This window comes from Cervus elaphus, chromosome 19 (genome assembly GCF_910594005.1).
Source record: "Cervus elaphus chromosome 19, mCerEla1.1, whole genome shotgun sequence".
In the NCBI taxonomy this organism is placed as follows: domain Eukaryota; kingdom Metazoa; phylum Chordata; class Mammalia; order Artiodactyla; family Cervidae; genus Cervus; species Cervus elaphus.
Genome location: NC_057833.1, coordinates 11,464,758 through 11,488,048, shown reverse-complemented (window position 1 = coordinate 11,488,048; position 23,291 = coordinate 11,464,758). Strand labels below are relative to the sequence as shown.

The 23,291-nt window shown below is 39.1% G+C and overlaps 1 protein-coding gene across 6 annotated transcripts in view; it reads left to right on the top strand.

The window, feature by feature from the left end:
• VEPH1 (ventricular zone expressed PH domain containing 1) overlaps positions 1–23,291 on the top strand; it is a 320,038-nt gene that overhangs the window by 17,087 nt on the left and 279,660 nt on the right. For 5 of the 6 annotated variants that reach the window (XM_043874509.1, XM_043874507.1, XM_043874506.1 and 2 more), the window contains exon 3: positions 22,952–23,167. In XM_043874509.1, coding sequence (XP_043730444.1) covers positions 22,952–23,167 — 216 coding nt within the window. Of the gene's footprint in view, positions 1–19,148; positions 19,370–19,496; positions 19,536–22,951; positions 23,168–23,291 lie in introns of those variants that run through there. The other variant, XM_043874510.1, reaches the window with a different exon arrangement.

Below are 23,291 nucleotides of genomic sequence, written 5' to 3'. Positions count from 1 at the left end.
GAGTAGGGAAATGGAGTGGTAATTAAAAAGAATAAGGAGTGCAAGAAAGGATTTTTTCATTTATTTTTATTAGTTGGAGGCTAATTACTTTACAATATTATAGTGGTTTTTGTCATACATTGACATGAATCAGCCATGGATTTACATGTATTCCCCATCCCGATTCCCCCTCCCACCACCCTCTCCACCCGATTCCTCTGGGTCTTCCCAGTGCACCAGGCCGGAGCACTTGTCTCATGCATCCAACCTGGGCTGTTTCACCCTTGATAGTATACTTGTTTCAATGCTATTCTCTCAGAACATCCCACCCTCGCCTTCTCCCACAGAGTCTAAAAGTCTGTTCTGTACATCTGTGTCTCTTTTTCTGTTTTGCATATAGGGTTATTGTTACCATCTTTTTAAATTCCATATATATGCATTAGCATACTGTATTGGTGTTTTTCTTTCTGGCTTACTTCACTCTGTATAATGGGCTCCAGTTTCATCCATCTCATTAGAACTGATTCAAATGAATTCTTTTTAATGGCTGAGTAATATTCCATGGTGTATATGTACCACAGCTTCCTTATCCATTCATCTGTGCTGATTCATCTCAATGTATGACAAAAACCACTACAATATTGTAAAGTAATTAGCCTCCAACTAATAAAAATAAATGAAAAAAAAATGGGCCAAAGAACTAAACAGACATTTCTCCAAAGAAGACATACAGATGGCTAACAAACACATGAAAAGATGCTCAATATCTCTCATCATCAGAGAAATGCAAATCAAAACCACAATGAGGTTTCTGACTGGTACACGCCAGTCAGAATGGCTGCTATCCAAAAGTCTACAAGCAATAAATGCTGGAGAGGGTGTGTAGAAAAGGGAACCCTCCTACACTGTTGGTGGGAATGCAAACTAGTACAGTCACTATGGAGAACAGTGTGGAGATTCCTTAAAAAACTGGAACTAGAACTGCCATATGACCCAGCATACACACCGAGGAAACCAGATCTGAAAGAGACACATGCACCCCAATGTTCATCGCAGCACTGTTTATAATAGCCAGGACATGGAAGCAACCTAGATGCCCATCAGCAGACGAACGGATAAGGAAGCTTTGGTACATATACACTATGGAATATTACTCAGCCATTAAAAAGAATTCATTTGAATCAGTTCTAATGAGATGGATGAAACTGGAGCCCATTATACAGAGTGAAGTAAGCCAGAAAGATAAAGACCAATACAGTATACTAATGCATATATATGGAATTTAAAAAGATGGTAATGATAACCCTATATGCAAAACAGAAAAAGAGACACAGATGTACAGAACAGACTTTTAGACTCTGTGGGAGAAGGCGAGGGTGGGATGTTCTGAGAGAATAGCACTGAAACAAGTATACTATCAAGGGTGAAACAGCCCAGGTTGGATGCATGAGACAAGTGCTCCGGCCTGGTGCACTGGGATGACCCAGAGGGATGTGATGGAGAGGGTGGTGGGAGGGGGGATCAGGATGAGGACACATGTAAATCCATGGCTGATTCATGTCAATGTATGGCAAAAACCACTATAATATTTTAAAGTAATTAGCCTCCAACTAGTAAAAATAAATGAAAAAAATAAAAAATAAAGAAGAGAGAAACACATTCTTTGGAACTTTTTATATATTCAATCATTATCCTAAAATAATGATGGCTTTATTTCTTCCTTTTCAATTTTTATGGCTTTTATTTGATTTCTCTGTCTCATCCTGACTAGCTCTCGAGAACAATGCTGAATAGAATGAGGATAGTGGATATGCTTTTTTCCTTCTTTAAAAGGAACTTTCTAAATTTTCAGTGTAAGTATAATGTTTGCTCCAGGCTTTTGGTTAATGCCTTTTGTCAGGTTAAAAAGGTTTCCTTTTATTCCTATTTTTCTAAGAATTGTCAAAGTTTATTAACTGCTTCTTCTGCTCTTTTAATATAATCCTATTTTCCCTTTTAATTTCTTAATGTGGTGAACTGCAGTAATAGATTTTTAAATATAAAACCACTGTTGTGCTCCTAGGATAAAGTAAAATTTTACATTTATTTTAATACATTTCCTGATTTGATTTGATATTTTCAAAAGAGTTTTATCCCTGGTGGCTCAGATGGTAAAGAATTTGCCCGCATTGCAGGAGACCTGGGTTCAATTCCTAGGTTGGGAAGATTCCCTGGAGAAGAGAATGGCAACCCACTCCAGTATTCTTGCCTGGGAAATCCCATGGACAGAGGAGCCTGGCAGATTCCTACAGTCCATGGGTTCACAAAGTTAGACATAATTGAGGGACTAACACTTTTTTGGAATGGTAAGGTTGGCCTATAATTACCCTCTCTTCTACTAATTTTACCTGGCTTGGATATCAAGATATAAATACTAGTCTCATAAAATGAATTGGGAAATGTCTCACATTTCTATGATTTACAACAATTTTATCAGATGGTGATGATCTATTTCTTGATCCCATCAGTTCAGTTCAGTCACTCAGTCGTGTCCAACACTTTCCAGTCCCATGGACTGCAGCATGCCAGGCTTCCCTGTCCATCACCAGCTCCCGGAGCTTGTTCAAACTCGTGTCCATCAAGTTGGTGATGTCATTCAACCATCTCATCCTCTGTCGTCGTCCCCTTCTCCTCCTGCCTTCAATCTTTTCCAGGATCAGGGTCTTTTTCAATGAGTCAGTTCTTCGGATCAGGTGGCCAAAGTATTGGAGTTTAGTATCAGTTCTTCCAATGAGTATTCAGGACTGATTTCCTTTAGAAAGTGATAAAATCCTCTGGGCACCGTGAAGTTTTTTGTTTGTTGGTTTGGTTTTTATTTTTTTTTTGGTAGATTTTTAAGGTACTTATTCAATTTCTTTGAAGAAAATTAAAGAATTTTTGCTTCAGTCACTTTTGGTAAAATATAATTTCTAGAAAATTGTGCATCATATCTGAGTCTTCAGATCTATTGGCATAAAAATGTTTGTGTTATTCTTATTTTTTGTATTTGACTGCATCTGTATTTAAATGCTCTTTTTCACTATTGTCTTTCATCAAAATTTTCAGAGTTTTGTCTTTTTTTATAGCTTTTAGTTTATTAATTATCTGTAGGATCTTTTTTCTGACCAAATTCTTTTTTAGTGCTTATGATTTTCCTTTCTGTTCTTTCTCGGATTATATTCTGCTTTTTTCTCCCAACCCCTTCAGGATTTACCACAAATTTCTTGTTAAGTACTACTTAGCTTCATCCTACAAATTTTGAGACATAATATTTTCATTATGAATTCAAAATTTTTATTTTGATTGTGATTTCCTCTTTGTCACATAAATTAGAAGTTTGTGGTTTAATTCCTCAGAGAATATTTGTAATCTTCTGTTGTTGAGTTAAAATTTAACTGCACTGTAGTCAAAGAATGTGAACTGCATGATATCAATTGTTTGGAAATGGTTGACTTGCTTTGTAGCAAAGTTTATGGCTTATTTGTGGACATAATGATAGCGAATGCTTCAGTAGCACCTGCTTTGTTCCAGGAACCCTTCTAATAGCTTGCTGTTGCTGTTTTAGTCGCTGCTGAGTCGTGTCTGACTCTGTAGCCCGCCAGACTCCTCTGTCCATGGGATTTCCCAGGCAAGAATACGGGAAGGGGTTCTCATTTCCTCCTCCAGGGCATCTTCGTGAGCCAGAGTCTCCTGTGTCTCCTGCATCGAGGGTGGATTCTTTACCCGCTGAGCCATGGGGGAAGCCCAAAAGTGTGAAAGTGCTAGTCTGAAAGAAATTGCAAAGAAATGAATTCATGTCGTGCATAAGATTTTCTTTAAGGCATGATATAATTCAAAATTAAATGGCAAATTTTTCTCTTTCTTCATAATGGTAGGTCTTCTAGACACTCTTTTTACATTTTATGAATTACAATGAATTTGTCTAAAGTTATGCAATAGCTCTATTTTCCTATTTTCACAAGGAACTTGGAACACTTTCATGTCCATCTTACATATTCTTAAGCAGCACGTTTATGCTACCTTGTTTAATGCCCTCAAAACTATTCTTTAAAATTACTGATTTTTTTTAATTCAGCCAAAGCTTATTTTGAGTACCTAGTGTTTCCTTGTTTCTTTTCTCACATTCCTTTTCTTTTTCCATTTATTTTTATTAGTTGGAGGCTAATTACTTTATAATATTGTAGTGGTTTTTGTCATACATTGACATGAATCAGCTATGGATTTACATGTGTTCCCCATCCCGATCCCCCCTCCCACCTCCCTCTCCATCCCATCCCTCTGGGTCTTCCCAGTGCACCAGCCCTGAGCACTTGTCTCATGCATCCAACCTGGGCTGATGATCTGTTTCACCCTAGATGATATACATGTTTCGATGCTGTTCTCTTGAAACATCCCACCCTCGCCTTCTCCCACAGAGTCCAAAAGTCTGCTCTGTACATCTGTGTCTCTTTTTCTGTTTTGCATATAGGGTTATCATTACCATCTTTCTAAATTCCATATATATGTCTTAGTATACTGTATTGGTCTTTATCTTTCTGGCTTACTTCACTCTGTATAATGGGCTCCAGTTTCATCCATCTCATTAGAACTGATTCAAATGAATTCTTTTTAATGGCTGAGTAATATTCCATGGTGTATATGTACCACAGCTTCCTTATCCATTCGTCTGCTGATGGGCATCTAGGTTGCTTCCATGTCCTGGCTGTTATAAACAGTGCTGTGATGACCATTGGGGTGCACGTGTCTCTTTCAGATCTGGTTTCCTCGGTGTGTATGCCCAGAAGTGGGATTGCTGGGTCATGTGGCAGTTCTATTTCCAGTTTTTTAAGGAATCTCCACACTGTTCTCCATAGCGGCTGTACTAGTTTGCATTCCCACCAACAGTGTAAGAGGGTTCCCTTTTCTCTACGCCCTCTCCAGCATTTATTGCTTGTAGACTTTTGGATAGCAGCCATTCTGACTGGCATGTAATGGTACCTTGTGGTTTTGATTTGCATTTCTCTGATGATGAGAGATATTGAGCATCTTTTCATGTGTTTGTTAGCCATCTGTATGTCTTCTTTGGAGAAATGTCTGTTTAGTTCTTTGGCCCATTTTTTGATTGGGTCATTTATTTTTCTGGACTTGAGCTTCAGGAGTTGCTTGTATATTTTTGAGATTAATCCTTTGTCTGTTTCTTCATTTGCTATTATTTTCTCCCATTCTGAGGGCTGTCTTTTCACCCTGCTTATAGTTTCGTTTGTAGTGAAAAAGCTTTTAAGTTTCATTAGGTCCCATTTGTTTATTTTTGCTTTTATTTCCAATATTCTGGGAGGTGGATCATAGAGGATCTTGCTGTGATTTATGTCGGAGAGTGTTTTGCCTATGTTCTCCTCTAGGAGTTTTATAGTTTCTGGTCTTACATTTAGATTTAATCCATTTTGAGTTTATTTTTGTGTATGGTGTTAGAAAGTGTTCTAGTTTCATTGTTTTTCAAGTGGTTGACCAGTTTTCCCAGCACCACTTGTTAAAGAGGTTGTCTTTTTTCCATTGTATATTCTTGTCTGCTTTGTCGAAGATAAGATGTCCATAGGTTCGTGGATTTATCTCTGGGCTTTCTATTCTTTCCATTGGTCTATATTTCTGTCTTTGTGCCAGTACCATACTGTCTTGATGACTGTGGCTTTGTAGTATAGTCTGAAGTCAGGCAGGTTGATTCCTCCAGTTCCATTCTTCTTTCTCAAGATTACTTTGGCTATTTGAGGTTTTTTGTATTTCCATACACATTGTCAAATTATTTGCTCTAGTTCTGTGAAAAATACTGTTGGTAGCTTGATAGGGATTGCATTGAATCTATAGATTGCTTTTCACCATTCCTTTTTAAAAAATTATTTTCTTCTTTTTGTCTTCTGAATCCAAATTCCTACTTTCTGAAGTATACATTTTGAAGTCCCCTCAGTGAAATTCTGTTAGTAACAAATTTTCTTAGTGTTTTTCTGTTTTCTAGACTTTTTGTCTTCATTTTGCCTTTAATTTTGAATAATTTTCTGGATATACAGTTCTAGATGGGTAGCCTTTTATTCCTTGGTAATCTCTACTATTGCTGTTGTGAAATCTGCTGTCAATTTAATTGTCATTCCTTTATGCATAGTCTACTTTTTTCTATTTTAACATTTTCCTTGTGTCTTTGATGTTATAGGTTTTTACTATTATGTGTCTAAATGTGGTTGTATTTGTATATTTCTACTTAATCATCATTTCATGGCTTTGAATTTAATGCCTTTTATCAAATTTTGAAAGTTGTTAAATATTATATCAAACAGTACCTTTTCCATTTAATCTCTCCTTCTGGAAATCCTACTTAATTACCTGTTTATGCATCCCACAAATATGTTTTGAGTACCTATTATCTTCCAGCAATATTTTAGATGTTGGGAATATAATGGCAAATAAAGCAGACAACAAACGTTGCCCTCATATCCTTTATGTACTCTTCTATCCTCCATCTCTCTCTTCCTTTTTAATTGTGAATAGTTGACATGTGATGGTGGTAGTGGTTTAGTTGCTAAGTCATGTCCGACTTTTGCGATCCCATGGACTGTAGCCCACCAGGCTCCTCTGTCCATGGGATTCTCCAGGCAAGAATAATGGAGTGGGTTGCCATTAACATTGTGTTATTTTCAGGTGTAGAACATGATGATTTGATATTTGTATATATTTCAAAATGGTCACCACAATAGGTCAACATCCATCACCATCAAAGTTACAAATTTTTCCCTTATGATGAAGTTAATAATACTATATTGCATATTTGAAAGTTGCTAAGAGAGTAGATCTTAAAGTTTCTTATCACAGGAAAAAAAAATGTTTTGTAACTCTATGTCTCTTGATCTTGTATTTTCCGTTTCTATAGAATATACATTGTTTATTTGGTTGATTTGTCTCCTTGGTTCTAAATTCCAATCCATTCAGTCTTTTGGAGTTGGAATTTAGCTTACATCCAAATTTCATTTGCTTTTCCTTCTAAGTTTCGTTTGGTTCTTTTTGACATCTTTCAGGTCCTTTTTAAAGTGACTTGGTCTTCTCTCATAAAAATAATTTTTCTTTATACATTGAATCATTCTAAACATATAATTGCATAACTTGAGATCAATAATTTTATTACCTGAAATTTTTGAATTTTTGCTCTAAATTTCGTCTGTTGATATGCTTATAATGACTTATTTCCTTGAGTGTTTTATGATTTTTGGATTTTGCAGTTGTGTTTAAATAAAGATTTTACTTGTGTGAATACTCAGTGGCTTGAGGGTTGAGTGTTTCATCCCTCAAAGTAATTTTATGTTTGCTTCTGCTGGGAGCCCCAGTGGTATTATCATATCTGGGACAGCATTTGGTTTAGTTGCTGTAGTTATTGTTAGTGTATTGACTTTGGAGATTCTTGGAATGATAAAACGAATAAGGTTGTGTATAGGTGTGGTTTTTTTTAAAGTGGAAGGAGTGATACAAATATAGAGGATTATTAGTATGGATGCCAATGTAGAATGTGACTATGAGAGGGGAGTAACTATGTGGTCTTTTTTGTGCTATTATTTAGTGGTTGTAGAAAAATGTATAAATATTGTAACCATAGAGGGAAACATTTATAACTCTCTGTAAGTTATAAACCCAAGATTGTCTGTTATATATATAAACCCAAGGTTCTGGTATCCTTAAGAGAAGTAATAAAAATAGTAATAGCTAACCTTTATATATACTTAGTATGTGCCAGGTATTATTGTAAATCCTTTTCTTGTATGTTAGCTCATTTAATCCCCACAACAGTCATAGGAGGTAAGTATTAATAACATTCCAATTTTAAGGATCAGGCAACTGAGTTACACAGAGATAAGCGATTGCCCAAGACTGAGCATGCACACATGCAGAGCTGATAAAAGCCGAACATAGCTTTGAACTGGGCAGTCTGACCCAAGAGCCCATGCTCTTAACCACTATTTATACTTCTCTAAAGGAGGGCCAATCTTCTGCCATAAGATGCCTTCCTTCTTCTCACTCAAACATCTACTTCCATGCCAAAGCCACTCTTTCCACCACTGACCACTTTATTTCCAATGTTCCACCTTCCCTTTTGCCAGTGGGCCATCCCTTGAAGCCTGCTTACAGCACAGAGAAGGGTGACTAGCAGGTTAATGGATGCTGGTGTGGGGGTGTAGTGTCTGTGCCAAATGGGAGTGATCCATTCTGATAACCTGGAGCAGCCCAATGCATGGCTTTTTCATTGCCTTTCTCCTTCATTTGACATACCTACCACTTTAGGATAAATTACTTTAAAATTGACAATGACCAGGTCATGGGAGAATGAATCTCTAAACTCAGCTTGATGAGTTTGTTATTGAATAGATATGGTCCTTGAAAGCTATTCATTTTAATATGCATGGGTACTCACTGAATGTTGAACTCAAACACAAACACATACATATGTACACATATATATTTCATAGGAACAGGGTGTTTCCTGGAATGTGAATCAGGAAAACCTAATTTCAAAGCCAATTCATCACCAAAAAATTTAAACTATTCAATTACATCATTAAAAGAATTAAAAAGGGTTTTTCTTAAAAAAAAATTTTTTTTGTCTTTTTTAGTATCTGCTGAAGGAAGCATTTAAGCACTAATTCAGGTTTTCCCTTTTATTAGAGGAAATTTCTTTTTAGGGAATAAATTTTTCTTCATGTCATACATAGGAATTTGAATATATAAAGTTTCCAGCTGAAAAATCTCTTTACTTTTTAGTTATGTGATATGGAATAAGAAATTATTAGCTTTAAGATGTTCACAGTAATAAGTTTCCTAACTGGTTCACCTATGCATAATATATTAACATATCAGCTGAACTTACAACCACTGTGAAGCAATTTATCCTTATAATGGCTGCTTAACTTTGCTTGTTAGAAATGTTAGAATATATGCCTTCGGTTCAACAATCCCACTGACACTATTCTGCACATCCCAGCCTCATTCCAAGGCACCTTTTTTCAGAATTCCCTAATCATCCAGCACTCTCTTAGCATGGAAATGATTAGATCTTTGTGTTCATGAACCAAGACACATACATATGCCATATACTTTCAGTAAATTGCACCTTTAACTTTTACTGAGGCTTGTTTCATCCAGGTGAAATTCTCTTTGCTATTTATTGTTAAATGATTGTTTGGGCATGGTTTGCTGTGTTTCTCAATGTCATCTCTATAAATTCTGTTGTAACTGAGTCCCAGGGACCTGATTTAAAATGACTGTTCCAAGGGAGAAACAAAATCTTGGGTGAGCCCATTTCCTTTGTCCAAGGACAGTTTTGGCAGACAGACTTGGCTATGAGCCAGCAGCTGAGAAAATGAGTGTCTTTGTCCTAGCAGGGGATTTAGACAATGCAGCATAATCTTCAGTACAGTCTACCCCGGCACCATTTGAATTCATTTGCTTTATGTAATAGTTTCATCTCACGTGGATACAGCTTTTTGGAGATGCTGACTGATCTCTGCCACTCCAGTTTGTATCAAGGCTGCTGCTGGAACTCATCATCTCAGTGCTGGCTGAATAATGGTTCTTCTGGGCTTTCCAGGTGGTGCCCATGGTAAAGAATGCACCTGCCAATGCAGAAGACTCAGGTTCTATCCCTGAGTCAGGAAGATCTCCTAGAGAAGGGAATGGCAACCCACTCCAGTATTCTTGCCTGGAGAATTTCACTGGACAGAGGAGCCTGGCAGGCTACAGTCCAAGGGGCCACAAAGAGTCAGACATCACTGAGCACAGCAGAGCAAAAGATGTCCACATTCTAAACCCCAGAACCTGTGAATTTTATCTTATATGGCAAAAGGGATTTCTCAGATGTCATACATTTTAGGGAAGATACGTTCTAGGATGTAATACATTCTAGGATGTAATACATATAGGGGATCAAGAAAGAGGCAGAAGAAGGAGATAGAATCATGCAAGCAGAGTTTGGAGTGATGTACTTTGAAGACAGAGGCTCATGAAGGCCATGAGTCAAGGAATTCAGATAACCTGTTAGAAGAAAGAAAAGGGGATTTTCTCCTCAGAGCCTCCAAGGGAACTGTCACTGCTTTAGCCCAGTGAGACTCATTTTCAACTTTTTACCTCCAGAACTGTAAAAAAATTAATTTGTCAACACAAATTCTTGAGCTTGTAAGCATGTGATAATTCATTACGGCAGCAACAGGAAAGTTAATATGGTCTTCCTCCTCTATCACATATTCTAGATTTGCCTCACCTTCAGCTAGCACCTCTGCTGATTTAAGCTGCTTCTCAGTTGGGTGGCTCAGATGCTTCTTCCTGAGGGGTCTGGGACCCTGGTGTCCATGCCCTTCTCAGGCTGTGACTGGTCCATTGTCCATCACGTCAGAATCGGTCAAGGCAGTGCCTTGAAATGCCCTCATTGTGCAGCAGCCACCCAGCTTCCCCCTTGGCCAGGATGGTGACTCCTTTTGTTTTCTGCTGGTCTCTTGTCATGGAAGCCTGGAGTGACTGGGTTCCCAGGCTTGTGTATTCTGCATGTGTGTGCGTGCCATGTCACTCCAGTCCTGTCCGACTCTGTGCGACCCCAGGGACTGGGGCTGGTGAGGCTCCTCTGTCCATGGGATTCTCCAGGCAAGAACACTTGAGTAGGTTGCCATGTTCTCCTCCAGGGGATCTTCTCAACCCAGGGATTGAATCCACACCTCTTATGTATCCTGTGTTGGCAGGTGGGTTCTTTACCACTAGTCCCAGCTGGGAAGCCCTATGTCTTCTACCTGTAGTGAGTTCATCACCATGCCACAGTCATCATTTTAGTATGTATATATATATTAATTGTTGGGGAATTGTGGCCCATCCTTATAGAGTATTTGGCTGAGTTGCTCCTTCAAAAGCTTGTTCTAGAGATCTATTAATCCAGCAGTTTCAGAGTAGAGGAGGAGAGGTTATGACATGCAAAAGAACAAGTGAATTCCATGATCATGTGCCTACTGCTGGAGCTCCTTGCTGTAAAGTGGTTCTTTGGTCAGACATAATGTTCATGGGCTCCTGTGTCAGCAGGTCACATACTCTGTGATCCCCTAAACAGTGATTGAGGCTTCAGATCTGTGGGCAGGAAAGACGAACTCAAACCCTGATTGCATGTAAATTCTACATGATACAAATTGATGTCTTTTTAAATTTATTTTTAGTTGGAGGATAATTGCTTTATTGTGTTGGCTTCTGCCACATATCAACATGAATCAGTCATAGGTATATGTATGTCTGATCCTCCCTGAACCCCCCCTCTTCCCTCCCACCGCATCCTACCCCAAATTGACGTCTTTTTCAGAGTGGAAAGATCCGAGATAAAAAAAAATTGCCATCAAATCACTGATTGGCTTCCTCAAGGGATAGTGCCATTTGGGGGGCTCAGCATTGACCTATGTTGCTAGCAGATTGCACACTTAGGCAATGACGATAATAACAAGACCAACCTTGGGGAATAGGATCTTCTGCTGTTGGGTGGTGCTAGCTTATATCCTCACAGCAAGCCTACTCCATTTATGCAGCCATTGGAGCACACTGTAGTGGCTATGATAAAACTGATGTCATCTGGTTAAGCCATTCTGTATACTTGTTTTCAGTGCCTCTTTGGTGGTTAATGCTCTCATGGGCATTAACATGGGATAAAAAAGAGATCTATACTTTGTGCCAAATCCCATGTATCAAACTACATGTTTCTAACTCAATGTTCCTTATCTCTGATCTCCCAATCTTCCTTCTTCCAGGTCCTTGGCCATTCAGTCAAGACATCTCCCACCACTTATGATTCTTAGCTGTTACCTGTACATTCCTTTTCCCATATAAAGTTAATGACCAAGTACACAGCCTGAAACTGTGTCCATGGGGAGAATTTTCTCTTACTGTTTTCTTTCAAGGGCCACCTCTAAGTAGGTCTATACTCTTAACAGCAGTCAAATTTCGACTTGTATCCACATAATGAGCCAACCCGTCAGTAATCCAAGTTCAGATATTTTCCTACTCTTCTCGCAGATCATAAGGGAACCTCCCATAGGACTGGTGGTATGTCCTGGGGGTAAGGTCATTTCTGTAGTAGTCGATGACATAGGGGTCTGGGCCACCTGTTCACACAGCTTATTTGTGCCTTCTGGCCTTGTTTTTAGCTAATCCAAGATGTGCCACTTTCTGGCAAAATAACTGAACTCCAAAAGTTAAGCAAAAACAAAATCATAATATAAAATAATATATGACATATTAAAACCAAATATATCTATCCTATCATTTCATCTAAATGGTCAAACTTGCCTGTTATAAGAAAAAGATTTTTAGATGGGATCACATGGAAAAATCTAGAAAATGAGAAACATATATTTAATAAAATGATTTAGAAAATACGAAACTAAAAAGTTGATAAACAATAATTTACTTGGTTAAGTACAATATATGTTAGTAATTAAAATTAAAGTAAATCCTCTTCATGTTTACAGCAAAACCATACCACATATTCAAATCTAATGTGAGGTTATTATTATCTTTTGGTACCATGACAAATTACCAAATAAAGTACATGAGATGGTACTTTCAGATAGAAAATCAACACCTAGTCAAAATTAATCCTCTTTGCTGAAAATTCTGAGAAGCAGTTTGTCCACATATTTGCTAAAGCAAGGCCCTCTCTTCTCAAATGAGTATATCTGAACTCTACATGTATCCCTACCATGTTTAAATTGTTGTTTATGATAGAATGATTTGGAATCGTATGATGATCAAGTAATCAAGTACTACCTTCTTATTTTTGTATAACTTATATGCCAGGCATATATTCAGCTATTCAGAAGCACTGAATAATGAATACTAAATTGTTTTACACAAAGTTAACAGCTGTTCAGTTGATGTAAATCAATGTAAAAGTCTGTAAAAAAATTTTTAAAATAAGGATAAAATAAGCAAATGATGCTAAGCAAATGCAAACCAAAAGAAACAGAAAGCATGATATGTATATCAGCCAAGGAAACATGTATTCCAAAAACATTAAATGAGACAAGAAAGGCAATTTTACTACAAAGGATTTGATTCACAAGTTATAAAGATTAAGAATATCTATGTATCTAATTATGTAGCAACAATATTCATAAAACAAAAACTTTAGGAGACACCAGCAAAAAAAAAGGACAAGATACATTAGTTGTAGGAAATTTTAATTCATTTCTCTTGGGCCATAATACATGAAAGTAAAAACAAATTAAGTAAGGTTATAAATAAGATCTTCCAAAATCTTTTTATGAAATTGTCATAAAGTTGTTATGAAACTTCACAAAGATAGACCAATCCCTCAAATATTGATGTGAAATTTTTAATAAAACATTAATAAATCAAACCCAGTAGCACATTAAAAAATTAATTTCCCAGAATCCAATGGGATATATTCCAGGAATGTGAAGATAACTGACATTAAGACATTTGTTTCTATAATCTGTCATATTAACAGATCTAAGGGCAAAAATAATTTGATATATCTATAAATTCTAAAAAGGCACTTAATGATATTCACCATCCATTCTGATTAAAAGATAAATTCAATAAAATAGGAATAGATTGGTAATTTCTTAACATTATAAAATGTACCTATCTTGCTGCTGCTGCTGCTGCTAAGTCGCTTCAGTCGTGTCTGACTCTGTGCGACCCCATAGACAGCAGTCCACCAGGCTCCCCCGTCCCTGGGATTCTCCAGGCAAGAACACTGGAGTGGGTTGCCATTTCCCTCTCCAATGCATGAAAGTGAAAAGTGAAAGTGAAGTCGCTCAGTCATGTCATGACTGAATCAGTCAGTCAGTCCTGTCTGAATCTTAGCGACCCCATGGACCGCAACCTACCAGGCTCCTCCATCCATGGGACTTTCCAGGCAAGAGTACTGGAGTGGGTTGCCATTGCCTTCTCCGGTACCTATCTTACCCCCCGCAAAAAAAAATATCCAGTATAATGCTTACTAGAGAAATTCTAGGAGTATTTTCATTAAAGTCAGGAACTATACAAGACATTCTAGTATAATGTAATTATTTTACATTTTTCTAGAGATTACAGACAAAGCAATTAATAAGAAGATAAAATTAGCAACAAAGTTTAAAAAGGAGGAAGTAAGATTACCATCTTCTGCAAATAACACAATAACATACCTGGAACTCCAAGAGAATCAACTAAAACACTCTTAACAATTAAAAGAATTCAGTGTATTGGTAGGGTATCAAATTAGTGTTCAGAAATTGGTAGATTTTATATAATTATAATCAGTGGAAATACTGGTCAAGAGGAACCAATTTAGAGTGCCAACAAACAGATAAAGTATCTACATATATAAACAGTCTGCGTTAAGAAATGTGCATGCCCTAGATTAGGAAATCTTTAAAATCTTATTGAGGAACACAAAAATGTACTTGAAAAGTAGAGAGGCATGCTTTGTTCTTTTTTCTTTAACTTTTTATTTTGTATTGGGGTATAGTCAGTTAACAACGTTGTGATAGTTTCAGGTGAGAGGCATGCTATGTTGTTACATAGGAAACCCAGTATCATAAATATGTGTTATCCCGTAGTCAAAATACTTTAATAAAAACACCATCAGAAATGTCCCTTAAGAACTATACAAACTGATTCTATACCTCCTGTGTAGTAGTAGCAGCAGCAACAGCAGGAGAAGTAATAGTAATGGTAAGGATATAACAACCAGGGGAAAATATAAAACAGGAGTGTAATAAAAAGACACAAATCTACTTCCACGTATAGGAATTTATCCTATACAATTGCTCCTGTAAGTGTGAAGTAACTTGCATATGAGGTTAGTCAATGCAACATTTTTCGTAATTCCAAAGACTGGAAACTGCCTAAATGGTCATCAATAGGAGACAAATTAAATACACTATGATACAACCTTGGGCTTCCCTGATGGCTCAGTGATAGGGAATCTGCCTGCCAATGCAGGAGACACAGATGTGGGTTCGATTCCTGGGATGGGAAGATCCCTTAGAGAAGGAAATGGCAACCTACTCCAGTATTCTTGCCTAGGAAATTCCATGGACAGAAGAGCCTGGCAGGCTACAGTCCATGGGGTTGCAAAGAGTCGGACATGACTTAGCAACTGAACAATAAAAACAAGTGGTACAACCTTACATTGGAATACTATCCTACCATAAAACTGAATGGGGAAACTATATGTTAGTTTGAAAAGATTTCCAAGATTCAGTATGAGGCGAAAGAGCAAGAGGCAGATGTGTATGTCCATTATGCTACCATTTGTGTGTAAAATAAGGAGTGGGGGAGTGTATGTGTGTATGAATGTATGTGTATCATATATTTCTATACATACATACCTACATTTACTCAAATATATATATAAAATCTTTGGAAGGATATACCAGAAAGTAATAACTCAGCACTTTGTTGAAGAATAATGAGCAGGGGAAATGGGAGACTTTTCTCTTATTTCTTATTTTTTTTAATTAAATTTTAAATTAAGATCCATAAATTTTTTTCAAACAATTAAATTTTGAAAATTAGTGCCAACAAAATCTTCTTTCCTATTCAATTAAAACCAATGAGAATATTATGCTTAGTGAAACAAGTCACACAGAGAAATGCAAATACTATGTGTGTTTAGTTGCCCAGTTGTGTCCAACTCTTTTGTGACCCCATGGACTGTAGCCCACCAGGCTTCTCTGTCCATGGGGATTCTCCAGGCAAAAATACTGGAGTGGGTTGTCATGCCCTTCTCCAGGAGATCTTAGGGATTCAACCCGTGTCTCTTATATATCCTGCATTGGCAGATGGATTCTTTACCCAGGTCTCCCGCATTGCAGGCAGATTCCTTACCATCTGAGCCACCAGGGAAGCCCTACAAATACTATATAATATCACTTATATGTGGAATATAAAAAAATAATACAAATGAACATATATATAAGACAGAGGGCTTCCCTGATGGCTCAGCAATAAAGAATTCACCTGCAATGAAGGAGACGCAGGAGACACACGTTTGATCCCTAGGTCGAGAAGATCCCCTGGAGGAGAATATGGCAACCCACTCCAGTATTCTTACCTGAAAAATCCCATGGACAGAGGAGCCTGGAGGGTACAGTCCAAAGGGTTACAAAGAGTCAGACATAAAACTGAACACACACACAAGACAGAAACAGACTCACATACATAGAAAATAAACTTGTGGTTTCCAAAGTGGAGAGGCAAGAGGGGAGGGACAAATCACAGTTATGGGATTAATAGATATAAATTACTATATATAAACTAGATAAGCAACAAGAATTTAGAATACAGCATTATATTATATGCTAATATAATATATTATACCTCTTATCTTATAATAACCTATAATGTAATCTGCAAAAAATACTGGACCACTATAGTGTACACCTGAAACTAACACAATAATAGATAAACTAAACTTCAATTTTTTAGGAATTAGATAAATAAATTAGTGAACCTTTACTGAGTGTCAACTATGTACCAGATACTATTATATGTTCTGAAAGCAACATGGTACACCATTTCCTCCTCTTCTTGGAGTTAGAGAAAATGTTATGGATCAATCATATTAACCATCTTAGCATTTAGAGTTGGAATATAGGCTTCCTTCTGTCTATGGTATTGGTTCTGTTTCATCTGACTTTATGTATATATTACCTTTATTATATAAAATAACCAATATGATGTTGCTTCATGTTTCAAGATGATGCCATTAAAATAACTGCTTTTTATAAGAATAGTTATGGCCAAAGATAGTGATTTTAGCCCAGAGGCATTCTCTGTTATTTTTCTTTCTTTTTTTTTTTAAATTTAGAATATTACATTTTATTTTTCAATTATACGATATATTGTAACAAGTAAATTCATCCCCATCTTTCACTTTATTATATATCATCTAAAACCTTTTTCACTCTCTCTTCATTTTGCGGCTGCTGAATATGTTTTATACCTTTGTTAGCCTCTTTATATGCCAATGATTTATTATTGTTTACTCGAGTCTGACTCTTTGTGACAAATGGACTGCAACATGCCAGGCTTCTCTGTGCTTCACCATCTGCTGGAGCTTGCTCAAACTCATGTCCACAGACTCAATAATGCCATTCAACCATCCCATCCTCTTTCATCCCCTTCTCCTCTGCCCTCAATATTTCCCAGCATCTGAGTCTTTTCCAGTGAGTTGCCCCTTCACATCAGGTGGCCAAAGTATTGGAGCTTCAGCTTTAGCATCAGTCCTTCCAATGAATATTCAGGGTTGATTTATTTTTCACCCCTAAGGATGGTTTTGGTTTTCCTGTTGTGGTAGAGGTTTTTTGAAAAGTCAGCATCATTACTTTGCCCTCTAATATTCTACTTTTTCCTATGATTTGACTCTGTAAGTAACTATTTTGCTGTATAGGTTCTGGCACAAGTAATACTAATAATTTTGCTGCATTAAAATAAAAGAACACAGGGTGAAACAGATCACCAGCCCAGGCTGGAAGAATGAGACAAGTGCTCGGGCCTGGTGCACTGGGAAGACCCAGAGGAATCGGGTGGAGAGGGAGATGGGAGAGGGGATCGGGATGGGGAATACATGTAACTCCATGGCTGATTCATGTCAATGTATGACAAAAACCACTACAATAATGTAAAGTAATTAGCCTCCAACTAATAAAAATTAAAAAATTTTTACAATTAAAAAAAAAATAAAATAACACAGTCACCAACAAAGGAGAAAGGTAAAAGAAAATATAGTAAACAGTCCACCAAACCAAGTGGTGTTCTTTTTAGGAATGTGGTGATGGATGAACATCTGGAAATTTCATTCTATACGATAACATTAAACTTCACATCCATAAGCCATCTAAGGAAAAAAATGCTTGGTTACCTCTTCAGATGCTGAGAGGACATTAAAAAATTTAGACAAATATTTAAACTTTCAAAGAAAAAGAAAGTGGTGCATCCTCTACGATTTAAAACATTTACAGTGTTCTGTTGCTTTTGGCCATAAACTTTATATTAAAAATCAGGAACTAAAACCAGAAACTAAACCAGCCTTCTTGCTTTTGTTGTTTCTATGTGTAATAGGAAATTCTGACACAATAAGCCATGAGATATATAAAAGGTACAGATACAATACAGAAATCTTTAGAAAATGCAAAAGAATGATCTGAAAAAATATTATAATTAAGATGAGCTGAACAGCTAACTCCCTACAAAGTAAATACGGGACACATCCCCGTGAGACTTCCACGGGGAGCCACGGCGAAGCCGCGCCCCGTCCCGGCTGCCCTCAGGCTGCACGCGGGACAGACGCCAGACGCAGAGCCACCGCGTCTTCTTCCTCGGGTTTGCCCAGAAGGACAGCCCAAGGCAAGGCTTGCAGCTGGCCGAGTCCCCGGCGCTGGACTCCAGTGTCCAGCACCCGTGGATCCAGAATCCGAGTACATCTACTTCTGCCCCAATCTCTTCGAGGAGAACTGCTTGCACTGATGGGAATCAGTGGATATTACAGGCTGACGGAGGGAATTCGCGCAGTATTTTTCTTTCTCTAGGTTGTGCCAAACAAGCTTATCCAAGGGGCTCAGTTACCCACCCGGCCCCGCTGAAGTCGGCTGGCTCCGGTGAGGCCGGAAGTGCCGCTCTGAGGGCCAAGGGCCCGCAGCTCCATCTTCCCCACCTCTATCTCCTGGCGTTACCCGCCTACCTGTGCAAGAGGCCCCAGCACCTCCGCTTTGCCTGTCTCCCCCCGGGTAGCCTGGAGCCTGGCCTCAGCAGCGCCTTCTCAGACCTCCTGGAGCCGCTGGGTGCCAGGAAGATGAAGTGGGCTGCAGCCGAGCAGGGGCCAGAGCGGCAGCCGTTCCCTCTGGAACTCACCCTCTGGGCCGATACGCCGCCATCTGCCAGCGCCTACGTCCAGTTCAATCTGCCAGCTGCGCGGCGCCCTGCTCTGGAAGCAGCGAGCTGAGGCCGCGCTTGGCCTCCCGGACAAGGCCCAGCGCCAGCTGCAGGCCTGCAAGCGGCGGGAGCCGCAGAGCTGCAGCAGGAGCGGCGCTGGAGAAGCAGACACAGGCGGACGCCTGCTGGACCCTGGAGGAGAGTGTGCCGGACTTCGCCCACCGAGCATGGCCTGAGGGAGGGGCCGCCCGTCAGGAGTCCAGCCTCTTCCAACCTCAGAATCCGCCCGGAGAGGACTTGACCTGAGCCGTGTCCGCCACAGCTTCCAGAAGCCACAAGGAAGTGGATTCTGGAAGGAAACCCTGCCCTCTGGCTCAGCCCCCAGCTCACACCAGGCCTGTCACTTCTGGGAAACAAAGGATGATGGTTACTGATCTGAAGCCGCGATGCTTGGCAGGTAGTGAGGGTTCCACGATGACCTTTCTGGGCCCTGGTGGTCTGGGATGAGGCGGCGGGGAGCAGAGGGGCAGGCCTGGGGACAGCGGTGCTGGCCTGAACCTGTGTCTTCTTTTCCTTCAATTCAGCTGGAATGTGGAAGGCCTCCCCGCCTCTGTGGTCTTCAGGTAAGTGTGCAAGACAACTTACTGCAGACGTGATCACCCCTTGCCTGGACTCAGCCACCGTGGCCCCAAGATCAGAGCCTCATTCTTTCTAGTCCTGGAAATAGCCACGCGGTGTTGTAATATTTGCTTCTGAGGGCCCTTGAAGGATAACTTCATTTATTCAGATTATGCCTGGGAGAGTGGATATTCATTACAGGGGGTGAAGGCAGAGCAGGGTCTTCAGGTGGTTCTGGAGCCTGCGGGCCAAGGCGCATCTTGCACGGTTTCCTAGCTTGCTGGTGACTACGCGTGAACTCACTGTCCTCAGGGTGTCCACCTGTACGTGACAGCCGGGCTCTCCTGCAAGACCTGAGGGTGGCAGGTGCTGCACTGACATGGGCCACTGCCAGAGGCTGGAAATGAGCTCTGAGGCCCAGAAGAGAGACCATTTTCCCCCAAAATGGCTTCCTGGCAGCTGGAGCAGCAGGATTCTTACTCCGAGAAGGGAGGCAGAATGGTGCCTTCTGCCTTAGGGTGGACTCACAGCGCCTTCTGTCAGGACAGAGGAGGACTTGGTGGCCTGCCTCAGTTTCCCAGCTCAGGCAAGAGCCTGCAGTGTAGCCCAGCAGCAGGGCAGCCATGGAAGAGCCAGGACAGCTGGTGGCGAGAGGCCAGAGCCTGACCTGTATTCCTCCCACCAGGCCTTGCCCTTCCCGTACCCACTGGAGCAGTCCAAGGCGGGGTGGGGAGCTGCTGGCAGGAATAGAGAAGCAGGCCAGACTGATGGATCCTGAGCCGTCCAGCGCCATGGCCAGGCCTCGGCCCCCCAAGGACCCGGGCCGGAGCCCCTCAGTGGGGGCTGTACAACAAGGTTTGTGTGTAGGTAACACTGCTGTGGCTTTAATGGAGGCAAGCCTGTGAACAATAAATACTTAGTGAGGGGCAAAAGCAACAAAAAATAAGTACAAAAATGAGGTAGGCTGACATAATGGACAATAATTCATTAGAAGTTCTAATGAGGAAAACACAAAGATTTTGTTTACAGCAACAATAGAGACATAAAATACACTAGGAAGCACCTTTTTAAAAAGGTGTGGAACTTAAATGTACCAAAATTAATATTGTAGAATTGAAAAGTTGAACAAACAGAAAAGACAGCCCTGAAATAGAACCTGATATGTACATAAGACAGTTACTAGGAAATGAATTACTCAGTAAATAATGATGGAAAAATTAGATTAGCTACTTTGTAGAAAATGTACGGCTTACTTTTCCATTAATGCCAGATAGACTCAAGAACTAAGTGAATGGTTAAAAGATTAATTTCTGAAATACTAAACAAACATTAAGTGTTTTGTTAACTTTTCTTTAAATGTAGAAAAAATACAGGTAAATTTTTATTAGATATATGAATAAAGAAAATGTGATATTTAAAAAGCTATTAAAGGAATCACAAAGAAAGAAAAGAGTGAGTGTAGATGGATGTTTATATGAACTTGGACTTCTCTTGTCAAATATGAGAAGTTGGTGAGCATGGTTTCCCCAGGAAAGGGAACTGAGATGGAGACAGAATTTTCACTGAAAATCTTTTCTTTGTATCTTTTTTATTTTTGTATCATGTTCATGTATTATCTTTTAAAAACATAATTTAACCAACTTAAATTTCCAGTTAAAAAAGAAAAAAAAGGTCCCAAAGATTGACAGATTTGGCTATCTAAAACCTTAGCATGTCAATAATAGCAGCAAAATAACCTAAAAATAATGTAACATGGAAACATATTCACAACCAGTATGTCAAAAGCTGACTTAATAGCCTTGATAGAAAAAATATTATTTCACCAAAGAAGAGCCAAAAAAAAAAAAAAAAAATGAAGTCATCTAAGGAAAAATAGACATGGGATACAGTGGGAAATTTCCAAAGGAGGAAATACAAATGGCAAATCAACATGCTGAAAATATTTGACCTTACTTCTGATCAAGAAATTCCATGGAAAACAGCAATGAGATACTGTTTTTCAGGTATAAAATTACCAAAAATTAAAAATACTCTGTTCTTGCAAAGGTACAATGGGCAAGCTTGCTTTCACCCAGCTGATAGAAGTATAAATTAGTAAGACCTTTCTGGAAAATAGTTTGGCACTGTGTATCACAAGCCTTAAAATGTTGCTGAGTTTTGTCTTGGAAATTTCCACTTCTGAAGAATCTAGGCTATACCTAATCTACATCATGGAGACGGTTTCATGCCTAAAATGTTTACTGCAACATTAGTTATAATAGAAAAAAGATGAAGCTGGAACTTGCAGCTGGACAGAAGAGCCCATCAGCTTCTGGCTCTAATGGTACATGGCAGTGTAAGAGTTAATCCACCACACAGCGTTCACAGTCAGGCCAATTTTCCAAATTAAAGTGATGGGCCTAGTTTTCACATTTCGGTGTTTTATAAGATCATATTATTGCTCAATAATCAGTTCTAATGAGATGGATGAAACTGGAGCCCATTATACAGAGTGAAGTAAGCCAGAAAGATAAAGAACATTACAGCATACTAACACATATATATGGAATTTAGAAAGATGGTAACGATAACCCTATATGCAAAACAGAAAAAGAGACACAGAAGTACAGAACAGACTTTTGAACTCTGTGGGAGAAGGTGAGGGTGGGATGTTTCGAAAGAACAGCATGTATATTATCTCTGGTGAAACAGATCACCAGCCCAGGTTGGATGCATGAGACAAGTGCTCGGGCCTGGTGCACTGGGAAGACCCAGAGGAATCGGGTGGAGAGGGAGGTAGGAGGGGGGATCGGGATGGGGAATATGTGTAACTCTATGGCTGATTCATATCAATGTATGACAAAACCCACTGAAATGTTGTGAAGTAATTAGCCTCCAACTAATAAAAAAAATAAATTAAAAAAAAAGATGATTAGGTATTTGAGGAAGAATTAAAACAAGGGAACAGAGGGAAATTTGGTTGGGGAACACTTAAAAGGATTTAGTGGGTATTTTAATTGAAAAGGGAGAGCTGAAAAGATTTCTGTTGTGTACAGAAAGAGAAAGCTCATGAGGAGAAATTGTAGGGTAATTGAAACATTTCACAAAAGTTGCTGAAATATCAGAGCCAAAAGTAAACCCTCACCTCTAATGAACTCTAAAATAGCATGAAATTTGAGCCTGCTTGCAAGTGAATAATTAAGCTCCCTGTCTGTGTATCTGTGATAGTAGAAACCTGCTCCATTTTAGCACGTTAGCAAATCTACCTTGTCCACAGGTTCTCATCTCCAACGAAGAAGGTCTTTTATTGGGTTTTACAACCTTATCCCTTAGCCACAGTGTGGCAAACCCATTTGCTGTATGATTGAGCTCATATTTTGTAGGTTCTTTGAAGGGTAATTTTCCAGAGTTTTCTTTCACATGAAGTTGTTCTTTCAAACAGGATTACCAAACCAATAACAATGACCAAGCGGTGGTTGAAATCTGTATCACGCGAATTACAACAGCCATCAGGGAGACAGAGTCGATTGAAAAGCATGCAAAGGCCCTTGTGGGGCTCTGGGATTCCTGCTTGGAACATAACCTGAGGCCCTCTGGGAAAGATGAAGACACTCCCCATGCAAAAATCGCATCTGATATCATGAGTTGCATTTTACAGGTATGTCTATGTTCAGCATCATGCTATTTGATACTGACTTGGCAGCTTAGTTGAACACGTGGTGTCTCTGAACCAAGAGCCAGCGTTTCTGTAGTGTTCAGATACTGTAAAAAGACACCATAGC